General features: G+C 46.5%; 1 protein-coding gene across 2 annotated transcripts in view; it reads right to left on the reverse strand.

The window, feature by feature from the left end:
• Window positions 1-27,039, reverse strand: part of SLCO3A1 (solute carrier organic anion transporter family member 3A1) — a 308,477-nt gene that overhangs the window by 12,730 nt on the left and 268,708 nt on the right. For both annotated transcript variants that reach the window (XM_057721542.1, XM_057721541.1), the window contains exons 6-9: window positions 26,419-26,617; window positions 25,126-25,264; window positions 12,178-12,353; window positions 7,798-7,862 (exon numbers count right to left, since the gene is read on the reverse strand). In XM_057721542.1, coding sequence (XP_057577525.1) covers window positions 7,798-7,862; window positions 12,178-12,353; window positions 25,126-25,264; window positions 26,419-26,617 — 579 coding nt within the window. The remainder of the gene's footprint in view (window positions 1-7,797; window positions 7,863-12,177; window positions 12,354-25,125; window positions 25,265-26,418; window positions 26,618-27,039) is intronic.

A 27,039-nucleotide genomic window follows, 5' to 3' on the forward strand; every position in this document is an offset into this window, starting at 1 on the left:
ACGTACCTGTGTCTGAGTGAGGATTTTTCTAATATGGAGTTGTCTTAAAGTGTGCTAACAATGTCAGTTTTACCCTTGTCAAGTTCTACCATTGGATGACAAGGCCCTGGAAAGTGTCAGAAAAAGTGTTCAAACAGAAATTAGAAAGCTAAATGCCCAGCAAGGTTTTTCGTATTATACTAAGTATAATATTACTTGATATTTTGGGAAGCATTTGTGGTCGAGATGAAAGACCCTCTCACTGAAGGAGCTGAAAGGTTGGGGTGAGTCACTCTTGGTGCCGCAGTTTCTTGATCTTTTAGGAATTGATACAGCCTGCCTGGTCAGGGTCAAGGTGAGTGCTGGTACAAATGAGGGGAATGTTATGCAAGCGTCTGGTCCTGCCACATGGCCAGAACTTTTGCTACCTTATTCATCTTGTACAGGGGACTTGGGGGTGATCGTTTAGAATAAACTCTGGATTGAATACCTTACAAGTAGTACCTCATAACCTTTACGAGATTCCTTTTCTATTTCTGAACAGAGGAAATATTAGTTTTCTTTTCTGCCAAGTTCATCTTTTCCTTTTTATTGACTTAAAATGCTTTTCCAAAGGGGAGCTCTAGCTCTCAGGTCCTGAATTCCAGGCGTACAGAGAATATTAGAGACGAAGCACTTGTTGGATTTCTTATTTAGAGGCCTTTGCCATTCTAGAACTCATCTGATTCATGACAGAAGGGAGTCCCACTAGATTAATTTTCCCACACGGCCAATCACTGTTATGCGCTCATCATTCGGGGGGACCATATAAAATGCCTGCAGCCCCTGCAAGATGCCGGTTCCCCACATACCAATGGGAGACTTTCTACAGTATGACAACTGTAACAATAACTACTGTCTATTAACTGTCCCCCCACCCCAGCACTGCATAGGGTGCTCTACATACATCACAAACTCCCCCATACCCCCCCATCATACCTATAGAGAAACTGAGGCTGAGAGAGGTTATTTATTCCAGGCTTGATATTTCAAAACCCCCAATCCAATCATCTCCTTCCTACTAACTCAAAGTTTGTTGATTTGAGGAGGAGGTTTTAGAGCCCTTATCAGGGATTTCCAGGGCTACAGGAAACATTTTATTTACCCTTCCACTAAGCTCCTGGGAATAACTGATTTGTGGAAGCTTGGTTCTGAAGCTTTTAACAGGGGTGCTGATCTTTGCAAAGGTGAGATGGTATTTGGAAAAGCCCCTCACGTAGGGGGCTCTCGACAAATCTGGTTCCTTTCCTATTCTTTGGCTTTTCATTTGGATGGATGCAAATTTGTCTTCTTTTAAATCCCCAACTCCAGAGAAAGATTTGCAGAACACCCTTCAAGCCGAGATTCAACGAAGAACCCCAACTGGCAAGAATCCTTCATGTCATAAAAAGAAGCCATTTTGCGAGGATAACCAGTTGCTTCCAGAAGGGAGGTCGAGTGGGTGAGGTGTGTGTTAGTACCTACTTCTGCTGTTGTGTCCTCAGAAGGAGGTAGGTGGTGATGATGAAGTATTTCTATAGAAACCCTGTGTTTTAAAAGAATGCTCTCCTCCCTGGAGCCTGCAGGAGCAGTCCTCTTCCTTTTGTGCTCTTTTCTTCCTGTTTCCTAGGAACTCATGGATGCAGTAGGCATTAACTAAGGTCCCATCACGGGGACACTGGGAACCCACCATATGTTGAGGAGGGTATCCGGAAGCTCAAAGCTGTTACTTGCTATTACAGAGACTATTAAAAGGATTAAATCTTACTTCCTATTACACTCAGGCCCATATTGCAGCTATATTTCAATGCAAAAATTGCAGCACCGCTTAAGGAAATTGTCTCTGTTTTCCTGAAATCTATTAACAATGATTAAACCTCAGGGTCTTGTATTTTGGCTACTTAATTCACTCCTGGGGTTGAAAAGGCCAGGCCTATTTATATTCTTCGGTTTTAACTTAAAAGGATAACGGAAGGGCTTTCGTAAAAAAAAAAATAAATTCACCTTCCTTTATGGGACAAAATAGAAGCTGCAAATTACTTTGGCATTTACATTTCAAAAGATATCCATTCCTCTCCCAGCTTACCTGCCAAGACTTGAATTCACCTTGGAATCTCTATTCAACCTGATGGAATTACTGTTATATCCAGCGCAAACCAGAAAGGGATGTCAAAGTATGTTCTCCGGAAAGGATTAATGAGTTTCTCTGTTTCAGCGATGCCAAGCAAGAGACTGGACTGTTGACATTGGCCAGCATTGTCCATGGGCACCTGACATTCACTTTTCTAAAATCCGAGAAGTTGGGGGGAGCTACTCTATTCTCATTTCCTTCCTGGCAGTCTTGTTAAACTCATTGAGGCTCAAGGAGCTTAAATAACCTGCTAAAGGCCTCATGGCCAGTAATGGCAGAGCTGGATTCAAACCCGGGTGTGCCTGACTGCAGCGGGTCCGTGACACGTGTCCGGTGTCACCTTAGCACGTAGATCCCAGGTGGTGCAGGTTCTTTAGAAGGTCAGATACTTCACTGGTGCTTAGTAAATGTTTGCTGAATGAGCAAATACAGCAAATGCAGAGGTGAGTGGAAGGGGTCTCCCCCCCGCATTCCAGCCACTGTATCCTGCGCCCCACTATCCCACGGCTGGGGGCCTGGCTTCTCATCTGGGGTCTCCGGCAGGCTGCGCTTACTTCTTCCAGTGCACTCATTCGATGTGTTCATTTCTCCCACTTCCCAAGTAGAACTTCTTTATATTCAGAACTTCACAATGGGAGCTCAACAAATGTTTCATGAACATCAGGAGCTTCTAAGATGCACGTCTAGACTAGTTCACCAATGACCCAAGACCCAAAGACTCAGGAATGACAACTGTGTACAGAGGTGCACCCCGAGGCTGATGTTCCCAATGCTCTTTGCCCAGCAGGTTGTTCTGGAAAACTAAGAACAGGCATTCGTGGAGGAGAGTTTGTAGTGGTGAGTCCAGCCCAAGCCACCCCTCACAATTCCCTTGAGACACACGACTGTGTCTGTTACCTTATCCTATTAAAGGCTTCTCCAAAGGCCCAGTGCCATGGGCTCAAATCCTCAGCTTTATCCTGTGCTTCTGCTACTTCTCTCTTGTTTTCATCTAGTCACTGGGGGAGGGGGGGGTGGGGGTGGGGGGGGGGCAGGCTCAACACATTACCTCCACATCTGTCCTTGCCTTTTAATCCCACTGCTTTAGTGCGCCTGCATCCTGCTGAACTGCCTTGCACCTTTCTCCCAGGTGGATCTTCCTAACTCAGATTTCTGAATGTATAGCCATTCTTCCATCTCATACCATCATTTGTTCCATACTGGTCATGACTCAGCCAAGTAAAATCTTTTTTCCCTTGAAATTCAAGGTCCAAGCTCTTCTAGCTCCATACATTTCGCATTTATTTTTATATCCTTTGCAGCAACTAGAACAGTGCTTCTGACATAGCAGGATCTCAGGGTATATCTGTTTCTACTCATTCAATTTGGTGTAACATCTATGGCATGCAGTAGACGTCCAGGAGCAAGAATCTGGATCAGACCCTCGAGCAGATGTTATACCCACACCCAGAGAGAAAAGCAGTGATCAAGGCATTTGCAAAAGGATGAAGAAGGATGGATTTGATTACATCAGGCATTCTGCTTTAAGTAGGTCTCTGAATTTCCTGACCTTTATCCAGCTCAGTCTTCTCTCCCACTCAATTTCTACTACGGTCCTGGGTGACTTGAACGTCTCCTTGGATATGAGCTTCCACACTTTGGCCTTTCAACAACTCATCCTCAATGTCAAGGATGTTCCCGTCCTCTCTGGTCATGCCACACCCTGGATTTAGTCATGTCTCAGCAACCAACGCTTTGGCCACAGCTTCCAATTCTTTTTTCCATGAATTACTACATCCAGTTCTTAAGTTCCATTCTCTCTCTCCCCTCTCCTAGCTCACCTCTTCCTTATCCAGCCCAGGCACCATGGTCAATCACTTTAGCCCCACTGTGACAACCGTCCTTAATTTCTTTGCTCCACACTCCTTCCACTGCACCTACCACTGATATCACCAACCGCATTTCCGCTTCTGCTCCAGGGCTGCCCCAGGCTTCTTGGGAAGCTCTTGGTGCCACACTGTCCTGGGCCACCGCAGTCTCTGCCCTTCCTAACAACGCCTCTCCACGGGCATTTAAAACAACAAGGGAAAATAACCTTGCATCCATTTCTGGGTCTTGCTCTCTTTATAAGCCTCATAGCCAAGCATCTGCAAAGAGTGGTCTCCCCTTGCTGCCCCACTTCCTCAAGCTCTGACCCACCAATGGTGGTGCATCAAAGATGGAGCCTTGAGACCTGCACTGTCCAGTACGATAGCCACTGGCCACATGCAGCTACTTAAAAGAAAATCAGTAAAAATGAAGTGAACCTAGTTTACAGAAGCCACATTTCAAGTGCTCCATAGCCCCGTGTGGGACAGATATGGAACATTTCCACAATCACGGAAAGTTCTATCGGACTCTCAACCTGCTCCTCACCCTGGTCTTCCTATTTTAATAAATAATATCCCCATGCACCACGTGATGCAAACCTTTTATAAGAAGCTGTCACTGTGGATTCCTCCTTCTCAGAGTATCTGAGTACTTTTATTCAGAGACTAAGCCTTGATAATTCTTCTTCTACCCACATCTCCCCATCTTGGTAGCCAGCATCGGTCTCCATCAACTACTCTGTTACACCAGTGACTTGTTATTCAGTTCCCACATTTGCTACATGGCAGACAATGGACCTTTCTAAAAATGCACAACGGATCTCATCACCTTCCTGGTTAAATTCCATCAACGACTTCATTTGCCTTAGGGATAAAGGTGAAGCTTGTCAACGGGGCAGCAGCCCTGCCTGATCACGTTCCTGACAGCCCCATCTTCTGCCAGTCCCCCCAGCCACATGGGCTTCCTGCAGCCCCCAGACATGCTTCAGCCTTTGTTCACTTCCAGGCTTTCATTCCTTTAAGTCCCTCCATCTAAAGCACTCTCTCCTTTTTCCTCAGCTGTGTAACTCTTCCTCGTTCTTCATGTCTTAGGTAGATGTCACATCCTGTCAAACCCACACCCCTGTTCCCATCCCCAGGCCAGCCCAGGCGGCTCACCCACAAGTCCCTCTTGCGCCGGTGCTGACTGCATCTCAGATCACGTCACACTAAATGGCAATGTCCTCACTATATCCCCCTTACCCACGCGGGGCCAAGCACAAAGGTTGACAATGTCATGAAATCTGATTTCTCGGTTGGCCCTTCATTAAGAGTAATGGTGGTTAATCTTATTGGGTGCTGTGGGAAATGGAATCAGGCCAAGTGCAAAGACTTCTTTGATAAGCCACTTTTAATTAAAAGATGAAACTGTGGCATATCTTTGTAGAGCCATTTTCTAAACTGTGACGTGTGACCCATATGGGCAATACCATCAGTATAGCTGGTCATGGCCCATTGTTTAAAAAGGATGAAACAGAAAATATCAGAGCACATCATACGTATTAAGGGTGAATGTTTTTCATGAAATCTTTGCTTCCGCTGTACTAATGATGTGTGTGTATGCACTGGGCCATAATGTAAAGCCTATCTCTTGCTGTGGATCACAATCACAGAAGGTGAAAAATAGTCTTCTAGATAATGCTTGATTATTCCGGGGGCAGACATACAAGTAGAGAACCAGCTTCAGAGCAACATACAATGACCTTAACGGTGTCACAGCATACATGCTCTGATTTGCAGTTCTGTCTTCAAGTGTCCTATAATTTTTATGAACTTTTCTAAGCTAGCTTGCAAATTTTCTTTCATTTTGTGCTATCTAAATTACTCTGAAGGCTATTTTTTACTAGCTATGTTGAGTCCTCAGCATCTACTTAGAGATACAGAGACCTGTGCAGCAACTCCATAGATGGAGGGTTTTCATCTTCCCTGGTCAGCTTCTGAAAGAACCCTCTAAGAGCAGCACTGAGCTCACTTACCTGGGTATGGTCCATGGAACTCTGAACACATTAGGTGCTCAATAAATGTCAGTTTGTTGAATGAATGTGTATGTGGAATGGTTTTATCATTTTCAGAAAGAAGGGTCCCCAACTTGCTATCTGATATTACACATTCATCTGTCCAGCCCCCCAAACCAGGGTGAAGTCAGGGGGGGCATCACCACACATGCATTTTCTATCCTCCTAATGGTGAGAAAAAATCAGCATAATTTTTCTGTTCAGAGAGCTCTAAAAGCCAATATCACTTCCAGGGAGACCTAAATGTTTTACTTTGAATTACCACTGAACTAGGTATTATTACACCTATTTTCCATGAACCAGAAGGTACCATTTCATTTTCTCCATATGTACCAACAGATGTAGACTGACAGTCATTGAGAAGATTCTGAGGTCTTGGGCATGGCAAAAGTCATCACAGCAATTGATCAAAAATTATTTGCTATGGGCAGAGATGGGGCACATGTCATGTTTCTGCCATTCCCCAGGGAAGACCTTATCTTATTAACGGATTTAAGGATGAATATTTTTCTTTCACATATCAATTATACAGGAAGGAATCTCATTATAAAAGTAATAAATGTACATATATATTCATTCAAATTTAAAAAACAAATTTAGAAAATATCATTTATAGCCTCACTATTCAATGATAATAGCTGATACCATTTTCACATCTAGCTTTCCAGTATTTTTCCATATTTATATACCTTTAAAAACATCTGCATATATAATCTGTTATAGATCTTTTTCCCCCTCCACATATCATGTGGCCTTTCCAAGTCCACGACTATTCTTTCTAGAACTGTAAAGGGGAAAATAAATCCTACTGGAATTAGAGTTCACAATGGATTTAACTAATTCTCTGCTGTTGGACATTTGGGTTGTTGCCAATTTTTAACTCTTATAAACATTTTTATAGTTAATTCTTTGTGCTTATCCAAGTAATATACTATTTGGAATGAGAAATTTTACTTTTACTCTGAAGATACAGGCCATGGTTATTTCCCTTTCCACATTTACTTACCATTTAATGTCCATTAAGGAAGACCATGGCTTTATTATTCAAGAAAAAAAGTTCTATTTTGACCTTGGCCTTGACAAAGGGAGTTCATAATACAATGGTGTGGTCTAGAGGGAGAAGGGCTACCTGGTTGGCCTTCCCAGCTTCTCCCCAGCCAGCCCCAGCACCCTGGAAGAACCATGGGCTATTCCCATCCTGTTTCCCCCATCTTAAAAATTGGGAGGTTAGACTTAATTCTTTCCATCCGCACCAAGCCTTGGAATGTAAGCTCTACAGCGTGAAGGTCATATTTGCCCCATCCTGGGAACCCGAGGTAAATAAACTAAATCAGTTTGGAAAAATTTAAAGGATGCAAAGTTTCCATTTGTGAAGCATTGTGAGAATACCTCTCTCCCCAAGCTGGCAGCCCCATTAGTGAAGTATTTCACAAGCTGCTCATGGGTTGCTTAATGAGGGTGCCAAATAACACCATCAAATTTCTTCCCCTTTGGTGCCATTGCTTTTCCTCCTCATGCCAGTGAGAATTCAGGGTGGCACAAAGCAACAGCTGATGTCAACAAAAACTCTGTGATATCCAGGGAAGTGTATGAGTTTAGGACTAAACTCTGAGCAAAATGAACAGACTTGACGTTTCTCTTGCTTACCAAAAATTAAATTTCATAGGAAAAAAGACAAAGTCAAGAAAGGGGATGATTCCACTGGCATGTACTCACCTGGTCATAAGCATCCAATTCATTATTGAGGGAATTAAGAGATAATACGTACCCAACAAACGGAGGAGGAGAAAAAGAACTCCCAGGGCGTAGGATTTGAGTTCAGGGCTGACTGTCCTACATGCAAAGAGATGAAGAGGAAAAAAGAAAAGATTCTTATCGCTCCACTTTAATTAAAAGACCCCAGAGTCGTCTGCTGCTGTCCATCAGAGTCCTTCAGTAGAAAATTATTAATAGTTTTGTGCTTTTCTTTTTCCCCACTTTCCCTGCCTAAAGTCTGAAAAATCACTGCTACTGCAGTGACAAGATAAGTTTAGGTATTTAACAGTGTTTTTTATTAACTAAAACTAATCTTGCCAATTGAAGGATGGAATGCAAATTTGGTCCACAAAGTCTTCATTTAAAGGCATTTTGCTTTTGCTGGGACACAGAACCATCTTAAGTTGGTGGGTACATGTATCTGGGATAAAAAATCAACAGGAAAGAGAGTTTCCCTTATGCTACACAAACAGGACAGAACCATAAGCACCTCATTCTAGCATCATTTTGTGAAATCAACCAGACTAGCATGGGTTGATTCCCTAGATGGACCACTTGTGAAATAATCCATTCATCTACATCCAGTTTTGGTACCTTTTAAAGTGGAAAGGTACCTTCGTGTAGTCACGTGTCTTTGTTTTGAACTGACTCAACGCCCCTGGCTTTGGTTTACCCACAGCAGTCCCTGAGCATGATCTTTTCACACATTTTCTAGAACGCTCTCAGAGGATAACACTTTCTGGGATAAGGGTGACAGTAGAGGGGGTTTGGAAATGATGGCCGATTCCAGATAGAGAGGCCCTCATAGCTGGTCACAGAGCTCCTCTGTTATGCCTCTTACTTTCGAAACTAGTATTTACTCAATGCTTGTCTTCTCTACTTGAGGCCAAGGACTGTTGGCATCTCGTTCATTATCAGTGTGGTATGTGACACACAGCAAGTGCTGAATGAATAAGTGGGTAGGTGGGTGGGCGGGCAGATGTTTCCCATCCTGGTGGCCCCATCTCTGGTGTGCTGGTGAAGGGGGAGGTATTTGACTGGCCACATGCACTTCAGGTCATCCTGAACACCACCAGCAGAGAAACCTCCTCTTGTCCCACCCCATCCTGAGTCTCTAGGGAAGACGAGGAGGTTAAGTATCGATACACTACTCTGCCCCTTAGAAGGACCTGGCTAGACCTAGAGACAGTCCCATGTGGCTGAGCCTCTGGAAACCCCAGGAGCATTTCAGTGTGGCTGAAAGGCCAGGAAGACCCACGCCATGCAGGAATCAATTCTGCAGAAAATAAACGTTAAAAATAATGTTACCAATGGCTCATATAAATCTAATGGGATACCTAGGACACAGGATACGTAACCCCTCGCTGGGCTTGGTAGCTAGAATATTCTCAAATGACCCCAGGGGTCATTCCTCCAATCATCCAGTGGCAACCATCCAAGGACCTACCACCTGGTTTGAGCAGCAGGTGGGCGTGCCTTTGGCTTCTTGGTATATGAGGCCAAAAGACACCGTCAAAGCAAAGGACATGGATATTGTTTTCACAATCTTTGCCCTATTTCTGAGATTTTCAGAGAAAACTAAAAACATGTCATTCCTGAGGAAATACACGTTCCTTCTCAATTACAAAGAGCGCAGTACAGGTAAGCAGTCCCAGGGCAGCAGGTCAAGACCTGCCATTGAATGACAGGGCAAGCACTCTCTGGCTGATGGCGCCAGGTATGTGTATAATATCAAAGATGAGATCAGTGTTTCTGGACAGAAACACAGTCCTCTTTTGAATGTGCATGGAGCAAAATCCAAGTTTTTTGGAGTTAATATTGACTCCGTGGTTTCATTTTTTTCACATTCGTTTGAAAGTATTGACTTGAAAGACACAAAGATAAAGGCAAATTCTCCTTATCAAGAAAGCACGCTGGCATAATGAGCTGGAACATTTATTACTTGAAGTTTGATTTCCTTTTAGCTATCATGTCAGTAGGAATAAAGTGAATGAGATGCTAAGATCTCCCTTCATATCCTGCTGGGAACCTGGTTCCCACGGGAGCAATAATCCTCCTTGGATTTAGTTATGGAGAAATAGAGGGTTCAGGTCAACATTATTGAAAGTTCCAGGCCAGAGAGAGGGCCTCAGCTCCACAACTTACTAGCTATGTGACCTTGAGGATACTGCTTAATCACCCTCTGAGCCTCCGTTGTCTCCCCATCTGAGTGCTAATAAAGATGTAAACACAGGAAGTTAAAACAAGAGCCCAGTGCTGGCACCTGAGTGACTGCTAGCTGGTATCCTCACCTGCGGCTGTTCTGGGCACTGTTGTTGGCAGGTACGTTTCTGTCTGAAGTAAGAGTGGGAGTGGCTCTATTGCTCTGGGATGGGACAAGGGCTGGTGCCCATCTGGGCTGCAGACTGTCTGTGCCCTTGTATCTGCCTAGAACACCTGTGATGGCAAATTGGAGTGGATGGTGATGGAAGAAGACGGTTTACCCTGGACCCCTCAAAAGGCAAGTGGCCATGTACCTCCAGCTATAAGGCGGGCAAGGCTTGGGTCATTCAGGCCATCTGTTGCTGGTCCATTGAAAAGGAGTCACATATTTCCTGAAAATCTCCAAGAGCTGTTTATCAAGATTTGGAAGTGATTAAGATTTCAACTGACTTTCTGTGCTTGGTCTGGCAGCGACAGCTACTGAGCTGGGTTTTTGCAGAGGAGTCAAGGGGAGAGAAAAAAGGGGACTAGTCATTGCTAACGGTTGAAAGGGTTATTTTTCCTGCTTTTTGGTTCCTTTTGTGTGTGAAAGGCACAATATAACTTCGTGGGAATTTCTAATAACCAAAAGTAGTGCAGCCACTCTAGACCCATACCTGAGATCTCATGGGTTTTGTCCCTGTGCATAGTACATATAATCATCTTCCATATATAATTTAAATTCAATAGTTCATTTCATAAACACTTTGCACATTCTTAAAAATTTTCATTATTCCACTGAGCTGCCATCCTATAATTTAACTCACTATTCCAATTCAGATTTTTCTGCTATTATAGTTAACACTGTAATAAAAATCTGTCTGCATTGAGATTGAGCTTTTCTTCTCGTAGAGAAGTATTTTCTTAAGATAAGTGGCAAGGGGTAGGGTTACCGCATAAAAAATCTGAACAGTTTTATGGCTGTTGACTCACATTTGCCACACTGCTTTTCTGAAAGAAGTGATACGCTTCTCAGTGCCACCAGCAATATGTGATCTTACCCATTTTGCTACAGCCTTGCTTACTGCACTGGGTGTGCATTTTTAAAATTTATTTTTCTAATTTAATAAGTATACAATGGCAATTTGCTATTGTACCCTTAACGCTTGTGCACATTAAAAAAGCTTTGCTAATGACTTTATAACACAAGTACTTGGTATAAATTCTTTTTCTCGTGAATTCATAACCAAGATCCGGAAACGTAGTAGGCACAGTGAGAAGAAGGGAGGCTGGATAAAGCAGCTGGTGGTGTACACGTGTACAGGCTGCATCCAAGCATTTCATTCCTACTTCTGTCTCTAGCCCTTGAGATTGAACTGGTTTGTTTAGATGACCGCATCCCGGTGAGATGGATGTGTCTGTGTTTGGTGCCACTTCCTCTGGTTCAGATGGAAGCCAGAGCACGGAGCATCCTGCTTCTCGGTTCCTCACACAAATCTAGAGACCTCTGCAACTGTGTAACTTACTCAGAATATTACTCAATAATTCACCTTTGGGACACCTCACCTGCCCCCAAGACAGGCTCCGAGAGATGGGGAAACACAGACTTACGGGTGGCTCTCTCCAACCACCCACTTTTACAAAAGCAGTCACTGCTTGCCTTCCGTAACCCACTCAGCCCTGCATCACACCCTGTCAATGACCCCTCACATCTTCACGGCGTCTGCACACACATGGTCACCTCGGGACCCACACCACTGCAGGAGGCAGGCAGGACCCATGACATCGCCTCCCGTTCCAGATTTAGAAACAAGTGTGAGGGAAAACGGACCCATGGCCATACGGCTAATCAGTGCCTGGACAGGAGCCGGATACAGGGACTTGGTTAGTCCGATGGCATTTTCATTTTACTCCAACAAAGTTGCTCTTTGCAAATATCAACGAGGGACCACGGTCCCTTTCAAAATCACCTGCAGAGTCTATTCTTGGAAGGACATGAAAGTGTAGTGTGCTCCCTTGGGCCATGCTTTCTACTTTTGGTGTGAGGTCTCTATCAATTGTAACCGATTCCTACAAGCCCAGGGAAGGTGGCTTGTAAGACTCACATAGGCCCTGGAGTTCTGATTTCCTGGAGAGCTGCAGACACACAGCAGGTGGGGAGGGGCAGAGGGGAGGCTGGCTCTTGGGTCCAGGTCCCTGGGGCTGAGCTTACCTGATAAGGATGATGACCGAGGGCGTCTGAGCCATTGCCCCAATCAAGCTGCAGACACACATCACACACAGGAAGGTGAGGAAGGCCTCTTGGCACCCGGGACTGGGGCATTTTCCAGGAACCACGGTTGCGTTCTCAGGCGGGATGGTCGTGAGGCATGCACAGCCGGTGAGATTCTGAAAAGGAAGCATTCAGCCCTTTTAACTGGGGGTATCTCCAGTTTCTAAATCCAAAGCCATCCATCAGCTGGACCTGTCATAGCCTTATCATGCATTCTGTAGCATTTCATTAATTAGGCCTGAATAAACGGGTTAGCTTTTTTTTTTAAGGAAGCTGCAAAACACATGCAAATAAAGGAATATTCATGGGGAGGAGAGCTGATTTCCCAGACTCCTGTGTATTTCATTTCTATGCTCAAGAATCCCTCAATAAGCTGCACCGTAGACAAATGTGTCCCCCCCAGTACAATTAGAGAGGAAATTGTGCTTCCACAATGTGATAAAACATTGCCAAATTAACAATGTAATCACGTGCCAATTTGTCCTCTCTTTTATGCAGTTATAATTACACTGAAGTGTATTAAAAGAAGTAAATCAGGTAACCTGCATATGGTTGCTGGTTCAGCGCCCAAGGTGGCACTTGGAACAAAGGATGTGACTGTCACGCATGAAGTTGCTGTGCTCCTGGGGCCGTGAGAGGGGGCAGCTAATGGGAAAGTTCTCCAGTGGCTGAGAAAGCAAAGAGGGTGCAGAGATGCCGCGGAGCTTCGAGCGGATTGTGGGGAGCGAGCTGGAGCCCAGCGAGATACATTTATTAATATATGATCAGAGAGGAGAAAGACAAGTGGCTGCATTGCATTTGATCTTCCAGTGGATTCTTGCCCGGCCGCCCCTGCTCCCCAGCACAGTCCTGGCTCATGCTCCCTTGAGGCATTCCTGATGGCGGAGGGAGGAGCAGGGGGCTGGGAGAGGCAGTGCCCAGCCAGCAGCCAAGGCAATTAAGGTTCGATTATAATAGTGCAGAGGCCTTTAATGAATCCCAAATGAAAACAATCGTAAATGATTCATTGCTTTCCTTTCCAGGACTGCTCGGCTCTCAGAGCACACACCGAGGCAAATCTTCCTGAGGGTCGAACAAATCCCCTTTGGTTTTTACATTTCTCCTCCTCAGCTCCTCTCACCTCATTTTTGTTCCTCTCCTCCTCCTCCCTCTCCTTTTCCTTCCCCACAGGACATACACACCGGGGCTTTTCTTATCCCATAAAGCTGCATGGGATGCTTTCAGGGGTGTCCGAAGCCTGCTCCCTCCACCCTGTATGGCTGTGTCCTGCACAGGAGCTTTTATCCGCGTGAAGTGGGGGGAGACACTGGGTGGGACTGGACCCTGCTTGCTAAGCCAACTCCCCACGGCAGATGCCTTGTGTAAATGGCCCCATCACAACACGCAGGGGCGTTTACTGTTGTTCCCGGAAAGGTGCTGAGGTCCTGCCCCTCTGTCCCTTTCCATACACCTCTGCCTGGAGACACCCTAGCTCATCTCCTAAACCCAGTGTTGATGTCTCCTCCGGCTGCGAAGCCCTCCCAGGTCGGCCCCCATCTGAGCCAGCACGAGGGCACAGTCCACACCCCACAGCACAGACCCTTGCCGTCCTCCTGGCAGAGACCTTGCGCTCCTGGGATAAGAATGTGTCTTCCCTGTGATTTACTGAGCATCGTCTAAGAGCACAGCATTGAGATACAGCAGAGGGAACTCAGCAGATGGTTTTAGAACATGTAGGTGAACCGATCGTCCTCTGCTTTTATTAGGAAGCAGGGCTTCTCCCCAGCTCTAGCTGAAAAGGCCCCTTTTCCCCCTTCAGGGAGAGGAAACTGATTCTCCCTCTCCCCCGACCCCAACTTCACAGCTAAACTTTTCTAGCTGTTCACACTCACCACCTCCACATCCTCATCTCCCACGATCTCAGCTCACTCCAGCCACTTGGGTCCCCACACACAGGGATTGGGTCAGCTAAGCTTGCCAGTGGCCTCCTTAGCCTGACCCCACCATCTACTTCTCTATTCCCAGAGGTGTCCCTCCCCACCCCCAGTACATGCCTGTGACCGACTTCCTCCTGGGCTTCCATCACTCGCTCTCTGGTTTCCTTCTTCCCTCTCTGGTCATTTCTTTCACATCTTCCTTGCTGGCACCTTCCCCCCCTCTCTCCTACTTTAAAATGCCAGAGGTCCTTAGGGTTCTGGTCCAGACTTTCTTCCCTTCTCCCCCTGCACTCTCCCCTGGATCGTTTTACACCTACGTGCTTTCTGATGACTCTCCTAAATTTAATCTCTAGCCCATATTCCTCCCAGACCCACTTGGGATGCCCCTTCCTAAGCCTCTGAGTATGTTGAGATATCCACACTGACTCCCAGATGAGTGCCCTGGGTGGGATTCCGTGCTGGCGTCTTGGCACTACTTTCCCATCCACGACGGGGAACTATTTCCCTAGGATTCCCCTCCCTGCATGGATGAGAACTGGACTGGATGGAAACACTGACGAAATTTGGAAGCGAAGAAGAGGCTGTTACTCTCAGATGGTCAGATATGGGGACAGACACATGCAGAGGTGCCCAGAAGGAGCTGGTTGGCCCTAGCATCCCTGTGTGCGTCCGCCTTCTTCCCTAACCACCCTGCTGACAACAGAGGCCCTGTGCCCACCTCTACTGACCTGGATACAGGCTTGCTGACGTGCTTCCTCAGATCCTTTCCTGAACGCCCTGTTCATCTCACTGAGCTGCCACCTGAGAACAGCCTCTTAGGAATTTCTCATAAGCCTCAACTTGCTCACCTGAGCTGGTACTTCTGGGGATGGAGTGAGTGACTGTTCTCTAGTCCTTTATCTCACTTCTTCCAGATCTTAATTCCCCAACTCTTCCACATTCATGTAAGCTCTAATTCCTATATTAAACCTTTTATTTACAAAAGACTTGGTGCTGTCTTCCTGACTGAACCCTGACAGATACACATATACCCCCAGCCCCAATCTCCTTCCCCTCCACATCTCTTGCTTTAGAAATGACACCCTGTTAACTCTACAGAAACCTGGTGGTAAATTCTGTACTCCACCCCCCTCCCTTACTCGTATGGCAAATCCATCTTCTTCGTGACCATAAGGCTAATAAGGACAGAAAGCACTGTGGTTCTGGTCCCTGACTTATCCCCAGCTCTAGAGGGCAGTACTGAATGAACGAACCTTCAAGTCTCATTCATTTTACCATAACCTAAACATCTCTCAAACCCTGGCCTAGTTCAAACCACTCCCATCCTTCTCCCTTTGATCCCTGCTGTAGCCTGCGAGGAAAAAGAGATTTGGGATTGGGGTCCTTAGAGCCACGTGGACTCAGAGAGTGCTCAGGTATAAACAGGGAACAGGCCCCTGGTGCACGGCTATGGTCTGATTTAGCCAAGTACCCCAGGAACTGAGTTCTGACTCGCGTAGCCCTTCAGAAATGTGATGTGATCAGAACCCTTTGACAGAACCGTGTGACCGATGAGCTCTGTTTAGTTTAATACGTAATCTGTAACTGGAACTTATACCCAGTCTTAGATGTCTGCTGTGTACCTGGGCTATGGCTCAACTGTATTACATTTACCATAAGAGGAAACTGCCCGGCCCTTCTCTGCTCTAAGTGAAACACCCATTCTGAAATGGGTCTACTCGGGATTAGGCCTGTACTCAAGGCCCTAACGGAACGGGACAGAAATGAGATGCCTTTATCTCAGTGATTACACAGCCCGTCTGGCCCGAGTGAAGTGAACGAAACATCCTGTGAATGGCGTGAGCAAACGATGGGGCTGAGCCCCGCTGGGATTTGCAGCCAAGGCAAAGGGGACAGGTGAGAGCACAACGCCAGGGGGTGGAAGGCGACAAGGATGGACCCAGGGCAGCCCAGGCTGACTGGATGGAATGAGGCACTTGTAGGGTTATTGATGCCTGGAGAGGAGAATCAGGAAACTGGTACACGATCCCTGATGATGCTGGCTTGTTGGTGCTGAGGAGAGAAGCTGGAAATGGATGGGTCTCTCCCAAGGCTCTAGGCAACTCTGTACTAATTTATTCAGATTTAATGTATTTGAAAGGAGCTGTGAAAGAGGCTGGGGAAGAGGTAAGCCAATGTGATTTGAGTGGGACTTGGATGGGTTTCCTTTTTGGTTAAGTGAGTCAATCCGACAGAATGAACAAAAAGTGTGGGATGGTCCCAAGACCTGGGGCGCAGGCTGGGACAGTCCTAGGACCCTCCTGAAGAGAATACATGGGAAAGTGCTAAGCCTAAGTCCTATGGTAAGGGATGGGAAACGTCCTTTATTTGGGCTGAGACAGATCGACCTGGCCATTGTGCTAAAAGAGCTGCGGGGCTCTGGGTGTATGAGCCTAGGTTAGGGAGAACCGTCCACCCCGATGTCTGGTGTGGTCGGAATAAGCATCCCAGGGTGCACAACTGGAAGAGAGGACTTTCCACCAAGGGAGCCTCACACTATGTTCCCAAGCGAGAAGGAAGTAGGGGACAGCCCTTCAGCTGATGTTAACTGGGCATCTAAATGAGAACCTCTAGACCTGCAAGAGCCCCAGGCAGTAGGAAGTTTGAAAATACAGAGATAACCTGGGTGTGGGGGAGGGCGATGATGGAGATTGGGATCCTAATTCTCACCCTGTCTGTGTACGACAGTCCTGTGAGTGCGGCCAGTGCAGAATGCAGACTCATCTTGGTAACTGCCTATAGCCGATCACAGCCTGAGTGAAGTGGTACCCCCCAGTGCTGTCCTCTGCGGCCCCCAATATATTTAACTACGAAGAAAGTGCACTACGCTGCAGGGAATTAGTTTACCATTCCTGACCTGCAAATGTCCAGTTTTCCATCCCCACAGCAAAAGAATGTCTTCCAAGTTTACCATTCTCTGGGGAGGAATGTGGTCCCCACTGCCTCCATGAGAGTTGGCGTCTCTGCCGGGTGCCATGAGTGGGGTGGCAGGACCTAGCTTTCCTGCCCTGAGAGATGATGTTGATAATCAGATGACTGGAAGCAGTGGTGACCTGGTGGACAGAGAGGGACTGGCTTGGGAATTCTACAAGAACTTATCCTACAGACAGGCTTGCCCAGGCACAAAATGATGTAAATACAATTCAAGTCACAACACGGTCTGCAGGAGCTCAAGTTTTGCATTCATCTGATTGCCCATCAATAGCGATTAGTTAGATACATTCCAATAGGTCCGTACAACGGAAGATTATGTAGCTGTATAAAAGGTATCAAGTGCTCTTTAGGTACTAATATGAAAAAAACTCCAAGATAAATTATTAACAACAACAACAAAAACACAGATAACAAGCTACAGTGTAAAATATATAACCAACAAGGACCTACTGTATAGCACAGGGAACTATATATATGTATAACTGAATCACTTTGCTGTACACTTTGCTGAAAACAACATTATAAATCAACTGTGCTTCAATTAAAAAAAATAAACAAGCTACAGAATAGTACCTTCTATGTGCATTAAAACCCAGTAGGATATATAAGAAACTAATAATAGTAATTACCTGTTGGGCAGAGTAGTGGGTTGAAAAGTGGGTGAACAGGAGACAGAGGTGGAAAAGGAGTTTCCATTCCCTTCTTTTCATACTTTTTGGTTTTTGAACCACATAAATGTATCATCTATTTTAAAAAAATTTAAAACTCCAAAAGAAGAAATCAATGAAAAGAAGAGCACAGTCACTGAGAATCATACTCTTGTTCTACATGTAGTCATTAATTTAAATTGAGAAATGTTTCTATTCACATGCAGTGATGGGGATAAATAATTACAATAAAGCCGGAGACCATAAAAATAGAAAAATGACTCTCTCGAATCTAGGATTCATTTTCTATTGATGAAGGAAACCATAAGCATGCTATTTTGACAGCTCATATTACAAGAACAGAATACTCCTCAGCAATGTTTCAAAAGCATCTGGCAAATAAAGTTGTTTTTGTTTGGGTTTTTCCCCCGGATATTCAATACTGATGGATCAATTCTATTAACTGCACAAATAAAACTAATCTGTAGGTTGAAAAATGACTTTTCTAAGGGGACAGGCATGGGGGTGATGGTGTTCTTTGTATTAAGAGCCTGTGAAAACTTGAAAGTTTCATTCTCAGGATCCTAGACTACTGTTTTTGGTTTTCTTTCTGAAATGTGTTCAGTTACCAGGAAGAAATGACAGTTTCTATTTAAGCTCGGGCCCTGGTCCTGTCGTTCAGAAAGGGGGTTTGCCAGAGGGAGCGCGGACACACGCAGTGTTCTGTTCTGCTTCTGCCTGATGACGGGGATGGCAAAGGCCTGAGATGGTACCACAATAGCTGGGACGTCTTCCTTTGAAAGACAACGTATTCCCATGGGTCCTAGACTTTTATGGGATCGTTTCATGATTCAGTGAAGCTCCTTAGACATTCTCCTGTCATGTATTACTGTCTTTTTTTGTAGCTTAGAATCTCTTCATCTCACTGGCCCAACCCTAGCTGGTATTTCCAGGCAAAGACCTCAGAGCTTGTCACAAAGAGCATCACCGGCAACCCACGTGCCTCAAGGCAAAGGGGAGATTGAAACACTGCAAGAAGAAATGCTCTCTCTTGTTCCCTGGCAAGGTCACTGGCTGAAGGATAATGGCCAGGGAGAAAAACTCTGCGATGAAAGCAAGACCTCCGTCCACCCTTCACCCCTGTAACCTGCATCCCGTCAGAGCCTTAATTATCTCCTGCCGAGGGGGAGGAAAGGGCTGTTCTCCGGGACGCGCCGGGCTCACTCTTTGCTCCTGCCGTCTCAGGTGGGAAGTGTGGAAAGTGTGGGCAGAGCATGGAAGGAAGCACGGGGCTGCAGCTCAGAATGAACACTAGGCCCCTCCCTCCAGCTTCCTCTCTCCTGACTCCAAAGCAAAGCCTTGCCCTTGTCACAAGGTTCAAGCCTCCCCACCACCCCGTGCTCACACACATTCCATGCTGGGATGTCCTTCCATCCTATCCACCAGGCAAGTACCCACGCGTTCTCCATGGATGAAGGCTGGCCCTGGCCCTGCTCCTCCTCCAGGAAATAACATCCACACTCCCTCCTTCCAGCCCTGAACCAATTCCTACCCAAACAGGCAGTGCGCTCCAAGTTCACTAATTTCTCTACATACCCATTTCCTTCCATTAGCCTGTAACCACCTAACCTTTAATGCTAGATTTTTTTAATAAAAAATTTTTCCCTTATTGGAAAAGGGATGCATGTTCATTTTAGACAATTTAGAAATATACAGAAAAATGTAAAGAAATATATAAAAATTAAGTTTTCAGTCCTAGCCAGAGAATGTTCCATGAACATTATATATAACAGGCTTATCCTTCCAATCTTTTCCCATGCAGAAATATACAAATATTTAGATTTTTTCTTTTTCTTTACTAAAAGGGATCATAATCTAGAGATTGTTTTATAATGTGCTCTTTTCATTTAATACTGTATTATAAACAGATAAGGCCAAGTTAGCTGCTGCTCTTGGGTGTTCCCTTATACATAACTCTATTAATATATTACCTCTCATCTTATAGTAAACATAATTGCCTTACCTTATTCATCTCTATATTTCTAACGTCTAGCCCAGGGCCTGAGATATATTAGGTGTCATGGGTGGCAATGCCTCCATTGGGCTTGATTTCAGAATGTTCTCAAGTCCCTTCTGACAAGCCATCACCAGGATGAGGACAGATTTTTCAAATCAGATCTGGCAAATGGGGTCAGCCCATACGAGAGAATCTGCGAACTCTAGACCTTTGGGGACCATTAGGAAACAGATAAGAAAAACGGTCCAGGTGTAAAGGGTGGCCAGTGGTGGGGACTGTGGCTAAGTGGAGATCAAATGCTTTGTCTAAAGCATCAGTTTCTTCTCAGCTCCAGCCAACCGCGCCCGCCTCGGGGTGCAGGCGCCATGTTAATTCTCATCCACCTTTCACAGAGAGGCCAGAAATCTAAATTCGTATATGAAATACCCAGGCTGTTGAACCTTGGTTCAGCCATGGTGGATACGCCTGCTGGGCAGATATGATGTGTACCTGATCAGTTTGTTTCTTCTGCTGAAATAGGCTGACATACCTCTAATCTCCAGCTTGGTTTCTACAGTGGGTGAACCCAATAATGGTGAGAAGGAAAAGGAGATTGAAGGATGAATGCTCAGCGTCAGCTCAGATGCTGCCCTGTTCCTAGAAAATTTTAAGAACTCATTCCTTTGACTAGAGCTGTGGTTCCCAACTTGGGGAGGAGGGGAGGATCTCATTCCTTTGACTAGAGCAGTGGTTCCCAGGTGATTCTGTCCCCCGCCCGAGGGACCTATGGAACTATCTGGAGGTATTGATGGTTTTACAAATGGTGGGGGATGCGGGGGGTGGTGCTGCTATTGGCATCCGGTGGGTGGAGCCCCAGGGATGCTGCTAAACATCCTCTAGTCTCACAGCAAAGAATGATGCAGCCCAAGCTGTCAAAAGTGCCCGGTGGTTCTCAACCTTGGTTACATATCAAAACCACTTGTGGGGGAGGGGAGTGTTTAAAAAACTGATGGCAGGGGTCCCACTCCAGAAAGAGGGAATCAGAATCTGGGGACAGACCTCAGGCCACATGTTTTAAAAACTCCCAAGTGATTCTAAAGTGCAGCCAGGACTGAGACCTGTGATACTGAACGAAGAGCCCTCTGCACGCATCCAAAACGGGGCTGCCCCCTCCCTTCTCCTCCATAGCACCCACTCAAGGCTCTGCTCAAACAGGCACTTGATAAATCCTTGTTGCCTGGATCAGGGGACAGATCAGTCATCTATCATTCGCCCCCTACAAACTGCTGTGCTGGACTTGTACTGACTTTCAACATTCCGCTGGTGGCTAACAGAAGCTTTTTTTTTAAGTCAATTATTCAGCACATCAAAAGAATACAACTTCCAGCAGTCAATCAGCAGCTACCAACGTGCTTTCTGTTGGAATAATTATATCTGGGAGTGAAAGGTACAGAAACAACGCGGACAATATATTCATGCCAAAGGAAGCTTGCAAAATTAACTTGCAATCTTTTTCGTTACCCCTCCTGGTCATATGCAATGAGAAGAATTAGAAATTGTATATTAAATGCAATTCTGGAAACTACCATCACTATCACTCAAGGAGAAATGAGATCAGAAAACAAACAAAAAAAATAAAGCCCCAAACCAAAGCAGGAAGGAAAGTCTAGTATCAGGAGACCGTTAAAGTGAACCAGATCTCCTAATAATCAGAATGATTTCATTGGTGACTTATTCGCATCTAATAGAGTTGGGGGACATTTTCACAAGTCTGGATGGAAGCTCTCTGAGAGATGAGCACGGATGAGGTGTTTAGCATCGAAATCGGCACCAGCCAACCCACCCACCTGCCACTTGTGGTATTAATGCCCGTGGCTCCCTGGGGCTCGCTGAGGTTGGCACAGAGCCTCCAGCCTGGCATACAAAAAGCCTGGGGTGTTTTTTTTTTTTTTTTTGGCTGCACTGCGTGGCATGCGGAACTTCCCCAACCAGGGATCAAACCCACGACCCCTGCAAGGGAAGCTCGGATTCTCAACCACTGGGCCACCAGGGAAGCCCAAGCCTGGGGCCTCTATCCAGAGCCATGGCTAACCCTGGGAATGCAAGGGTCCACAGCAGAACCCCATCCCTGGAGGCTGGAGCCTAGTGATGGACTAGTGATGGAGATGCAGGCAAACGTAGGCCATTCAGTCTGGTGGAGGGGCCACAGTGAGAGCCCTGCTGGGAGAGCAAGTGCTGAGGCCTCTGTAGGACAGGTGCCAGCGCAGCCCTGGAAGCAGCGAGGATGTGGGAGGAGGCTTCTCAGCTGCAGATAGGAGGGGTTGGGGATGCGAAGGGCTTAGGGGAAGACTAGCCCTGATCAAAAGAAACAGCATGGACAAAGGTCCGGAGGTAAGAGAGATCTGGGTGTGCTGGGGGCACCCCAAGAAGTCTGACACAGCCAGACTTCAGGTTCTGGTTCTTCAGGAGGTGGGCGGAGTGGGGCAGGTGAGGCTGGAGAGGCAGCAGGGCCAGATGGTGGAGGCACAGTGTCCCAACTGAGGGGCGCATGCATGGAGAGCGTCTTTCAGGTGCAAGAAAGGGAGCGATCCTAAAGAGGGAAGTCACGGGGTCAGAGGAAGACACTGGGATTGATGTCGGACACCCCGCCTTCCAATGCCAACGCCACCATGTTCTGCCAGACTGCAAGCAAGGGACTAATCTGTAATCAGGGAATAAGTATAACTCCTCCTTTCCAAGGTTACAAGGATGAGGGAGATAATATACGTGGGGCTGGGGGTACAGGTGAAAGGATGGCTGCGTGCACACTGGGAAAGATGGAGGACTCCAGTGGACACAGAAGGAATAAATACAAAAACGGGAAAGAGAGAAGAGAGATGAAGAAGGCTTTAGTTTGTGGAAGAGTTTTTTGGAGGGAGCTTGGAGACAAGAAGGGAAGAGGAAGAGGAGGAGGGAGTAAACGTACCAGGAATATAATCCATCATCTTGGCCCTTTCTCAGAATACTTTAAAAGACTGAAATTTCTTTTTTGCTTATTTTTGGATGGTAACCTGAGATTCCTCTGATTCTGGGCCAAGCTGCCACGGGCCATGAGTGACACGTGGAAGGCCCCGTCACCTGGCCTGCACAGGCTCTTGGAAAAACTTGCTGTTGTTGCAAGTTTTCTGGTTGTGTTTGTTTTTAGGGCTAGACCGTCACAAAGGCCCCTTTCCAGGCTACACATGGCTCTGTGGCCTCAAAGCCCTCGAGCACCCGTTGGAAGGCAGGGCGTCCAGAGATCTGCTTCCACGGGGAGGAGTGTTACTCCCTCCCCAAGCCCTGGGGCTTTTTCAATCTCTGCCTTGTAACTGCAGGGGGATATCACCTCGCTGCTTCTCCTGCACCCCAGCAGACAATACGAGGCCTCCGGTATTATGAAGAAAAGGCAGGTGTCTGGGGAACAAACCATATGTCCAGAGGGAAGCAGAGAAGCTTGCCTCTGATGATAATTGCGTTCCACAGCTTGCTGTTTCAGCAGCTAGAAGCAAACACAAGCCTGGCTAGGCTCTTATTCAATAAGACGCTCGTCCATGCAAGATCAGGAGACATGCATCTTTTAGACAATTTTTTGGTCAGAGAATACTCTGGAATACACTGCTTTGGTCTCAGGACACTAGCCTATACTGAGTCAATGTGACTCTTATAACAGCACAGTAATCAAAATTGATTTATAATAGAACATTTTGGATATTAAAATGTTAATGAAATTGTTGTCATGAAAAAGAATAGCTTGTATTTTTATTTTAACCGTTCTCAAGATCGCATCTCTTTTTTAAAACTCATTTCCACTCACTTAAAGAAACTGCTTTATCGTCTAATTTAAAAAATCTGTTCCCCTCCCCCCAGGGTGATTTATTTTCTCTATAGAAAACTGTTAATAACCGGCCAAGAATCTAAATGTCAAAGCAAGGAAAAATGAGATCTTTGGAAAGGAAAATAAATGATCAATTTTTCTTCCTTCAGAGAAATCACTACTCCCGAAAGATACAGGATATGGAAAGGGAAGGAAACAAATGATTTCCACTCTAAGTTCCTCGAAAGCAGCCACTCGGCCTTCTTATCCTTCTTTCCATCTATGCATCTCCGGACATTTATGGAGAACTTGTGGATGCCGGCTCTCACTTAGGAAGCTCACAGGTCAGGGCAGATGACAAACACTTTTAACAGATCACTGCAGTGAAATGAGAGAAGTGCCTCCAGGGGAGACAGGTACCAAGACTTCAGAGGCAAGAACCCCAAAGATAAAGGAGGGCAGGGATGGTATCACCGAGGAGAGGGCATTTGAGCAGGGTATTGACAGGTGAGTAGGAGTTGTCCATCTAGAGGGAGAAGTAGGAAAAGACACATGTTGTGTGGGGAAAGCTGAATATTCAACCTGAAAGGAAGCACAGCTGAAGAGCACAGTAGAGGACAGATACATGTTGAAGACACACACAAACCCAGTTCAGTGCCTAGATCTTATCTTCTAGCTGATAAGAGCATTAGAAAGGGTCCTATGCGGTGTTACAGAAATCATTCTGGCGGCAGTGTAGAAGACAGACCAGCAGGGGGCCATCCTGAGTTGTGAGGTCAGGGAAGTTACTACACTGGTCCAAGCGAGAGATGAGGAGTGCCTGCACCAGGGCAGTGGTGGTGTGGATGCCAAAGAAGGGCAGGTGAAAGAGACACCTGCAAGGTGGGATCTGGGTGGCCAGTCCCTTAGCCTCAAGTTTTTATGCAGAGAATGTGGAAGGCTGCAGGCTGACAGCCAATTGTACAATTCATACTGAGAAGGAAAGAGCCAGAAAAATGATAGTGGGAAGACGGAAAAAGGTAGGAGGCATCTAGCTAAGAAGAAAAAGGCAAAGGGAACTGAGTAGAGAACAGGTTGTGATTAGTGCCACATAATCTCAGGTTTGGATGAGGTCTTCCCTGGTAAGTGGTTTTTCAGCCTTTCTTTACACATGTTTGTTGATGGGGAGCTCATTTCCTGTGGCGTCATTCCATTCTATGGATACCTTTTGTGAGTGCTTTGAACCACAATATTTTCCTCTGGTTCCATACAGCTTCCTTTGAATTTTTACTTTCAGTTGCTCACTGACGCTTTTTGGAAACCTATTTGATTTAGCAGGAAGCAGCTGGATGGCCTGGCAGGCCTCCCATCCTGCTCATGGAGAATCATCCACTAGAGCAGTGCAAAGGCTGAGACAAATTCACAGTGCAGGAGCACAAAGTAGGGCACATGTGTGGTTGCCCGCTCTTGCCCTTGACCTTGGGTCTTAAGCTACTTGGGCTAAATCCCCCGCCCCATCCCGTACTGTCAGAAAATCACTAATACCGTGCTGTTGCAGCCAGCAAAGCAGGCAGACAGGTAAGTGATGCCGTCTGCCCCACACACTGGAGTGAAGGAATCAGTTTGGCATTCACAGTTTTTATTGCAGGACGAGTAGGGGTCCAGAGCCGAGCCAGGTGCTGAGCTGGAAAAGACAGGAAACACGGAATTCATCAGAGAAAGGTCAACTTCTGTTGGATTCCCCTCCCCCCGCCAACCCGTAACAGTCCTCTGCCCTCTGTGGTCATGGTGGCCACTGTGGTCATGGTACAGGGAAGGAGGAGCACTGGTGCTTGGACTGTGCATGGATATACAGAAGCTGCCTCTGCCCACGTGCTCCCATTCTTCCTGCTTGAACTCGCAGGGTGGCAGATAAGCCTGGCCCTACTTCTCCTGACTTAACTTCAGGAGAAGGCCTGGTGGCCTTCTTGGAGGAGACAGGTGTGGAGAGGAGCTGGTATCCTGTAGGCCAACCATGCTGCAGCCCTGATGCACCAGACTGGATTCCCAATGTAGCCGCAGAGTCTCACGTAGGAAAAGGGACAGCGATTGGCACTGGATATATAAGGATTCTCTGTAATTCCCTCTAAGGGCAAGTCTGATTGGACTTTAGTTCAAAGTCTTGGGATAATAACTAGGAAGTAAGTTGTCCTATAAGAGCTAACTTCTCTCCCTTCTTCTCTCTTTTCTCTCCTTTTTCTCCCCTCTGTCTTTCCCTCCCACACTTATCAATACCTACCATGAGTCGGACCCTGTAACTGCTATGTGAGTCTAATGATAGCTTCTGATTGTTTAAGGAATTGTGGGACCTCCCTGGCGGTTCAATGGTTAAGACTCTGTGCTTCCACTGAAGGGGGCATAGGTTCAATCCCTGGTTGGCGAACTAAGATCCCTCATGCCATGCATGCAAGCCACACCCACCCACCCCCCAAAAAAGGAATTGTTGAAGTCTCTTCCGTCTTTTATTTTAAGCTGAATTTTAAAATAAAACTTATTTTTAATTTTCTATCTTTACATCATTTCTAAAGTCAAATGCCAAAAATAGGCACCTGAGTCCTCTGGGTAGTGAGTGTCTGACTATCTTCCCAGTGCTCCCCTGGCCGCCCTGGGAGACAGCCTCTAAGTGGAAGCTGGCCCTCTCCACCCAGAAGGTTCACATAGTCTTCAACCCTGGGAGGAAGATGCAGACTTCCTGGCTCACGGTCACCAGGGGCAAAGCTGGCTCCATTAACCTATCCCGGAGAGACGGTCCTGGCATCCCTGGGCGGGCAGGGGTGGCGAGACCTTTCTGGGACTTACGCGTTTCCATAGGGAACAGTAACCCCAGCCACGGGGCCCGTGTCACAGCCCAGGAAGAGGAAGGAGACGTAGCAAGCGGTGGACACCAGGTTGACGAGCATGGCCATCCGAATGGCCCCGAGGGCAGACAGGCTGAGTTTCTTCACCAGGAGACCGCCCAGGAAGATGCCTAGACAGGCGCATGGGATCGCAGTCATCCCTGGAGGAGAAGAGAGGGGCGGGGATCATTAGCCGGGGAAGCGGGGTCAATCAACGCAGACACTGGGTACCAGGCCCAAGGCTGAGCCCTGCGCGAGCAGCACTCCCTGTGACATCGCTGTGGTGCCACTTCCTCCACTCCGCTCCGAAGTCTCTGTTAACGGCCTCATTTCTGCCTGCAAGGAGCTCACAGAAAACCGTGGGAGACAGACGCGTAAAAACTCCGTGCTTAGGCGTGTAAGTCACACAGCTTTCACGCTAAGTGGGGAACCCTCCCGAGAGACACACCCAGCCGGTGTGGGAACAACCAAGAGACAAGTCAGACCGGCTGGGAACACGCACGTGCATTTGAGGAAAGCATCAGAGAGCAGTGACGTGCCTTCTGTGTGTTTTCCAGCAGGTGCAGGAAGGGGGCTCAAGATG

Source organism: Hippopotamus amphibius, chromosome 2 (genome assembly GCF_030028045.1).
Source record: "Hippopotamus amphibius kiboko isolate mHipAmp2 chromosome 2, mHipAmp2.hap2, whole genome shotgun sequence".
NCBI classification, from domain to species: domain Eukaryota; kingdom Metazoa; phylum Chordata; class Mammalia; order Artiodactyla; family Hippopotamidae; genus Hippopotamus; species Hippopotamus amphibius.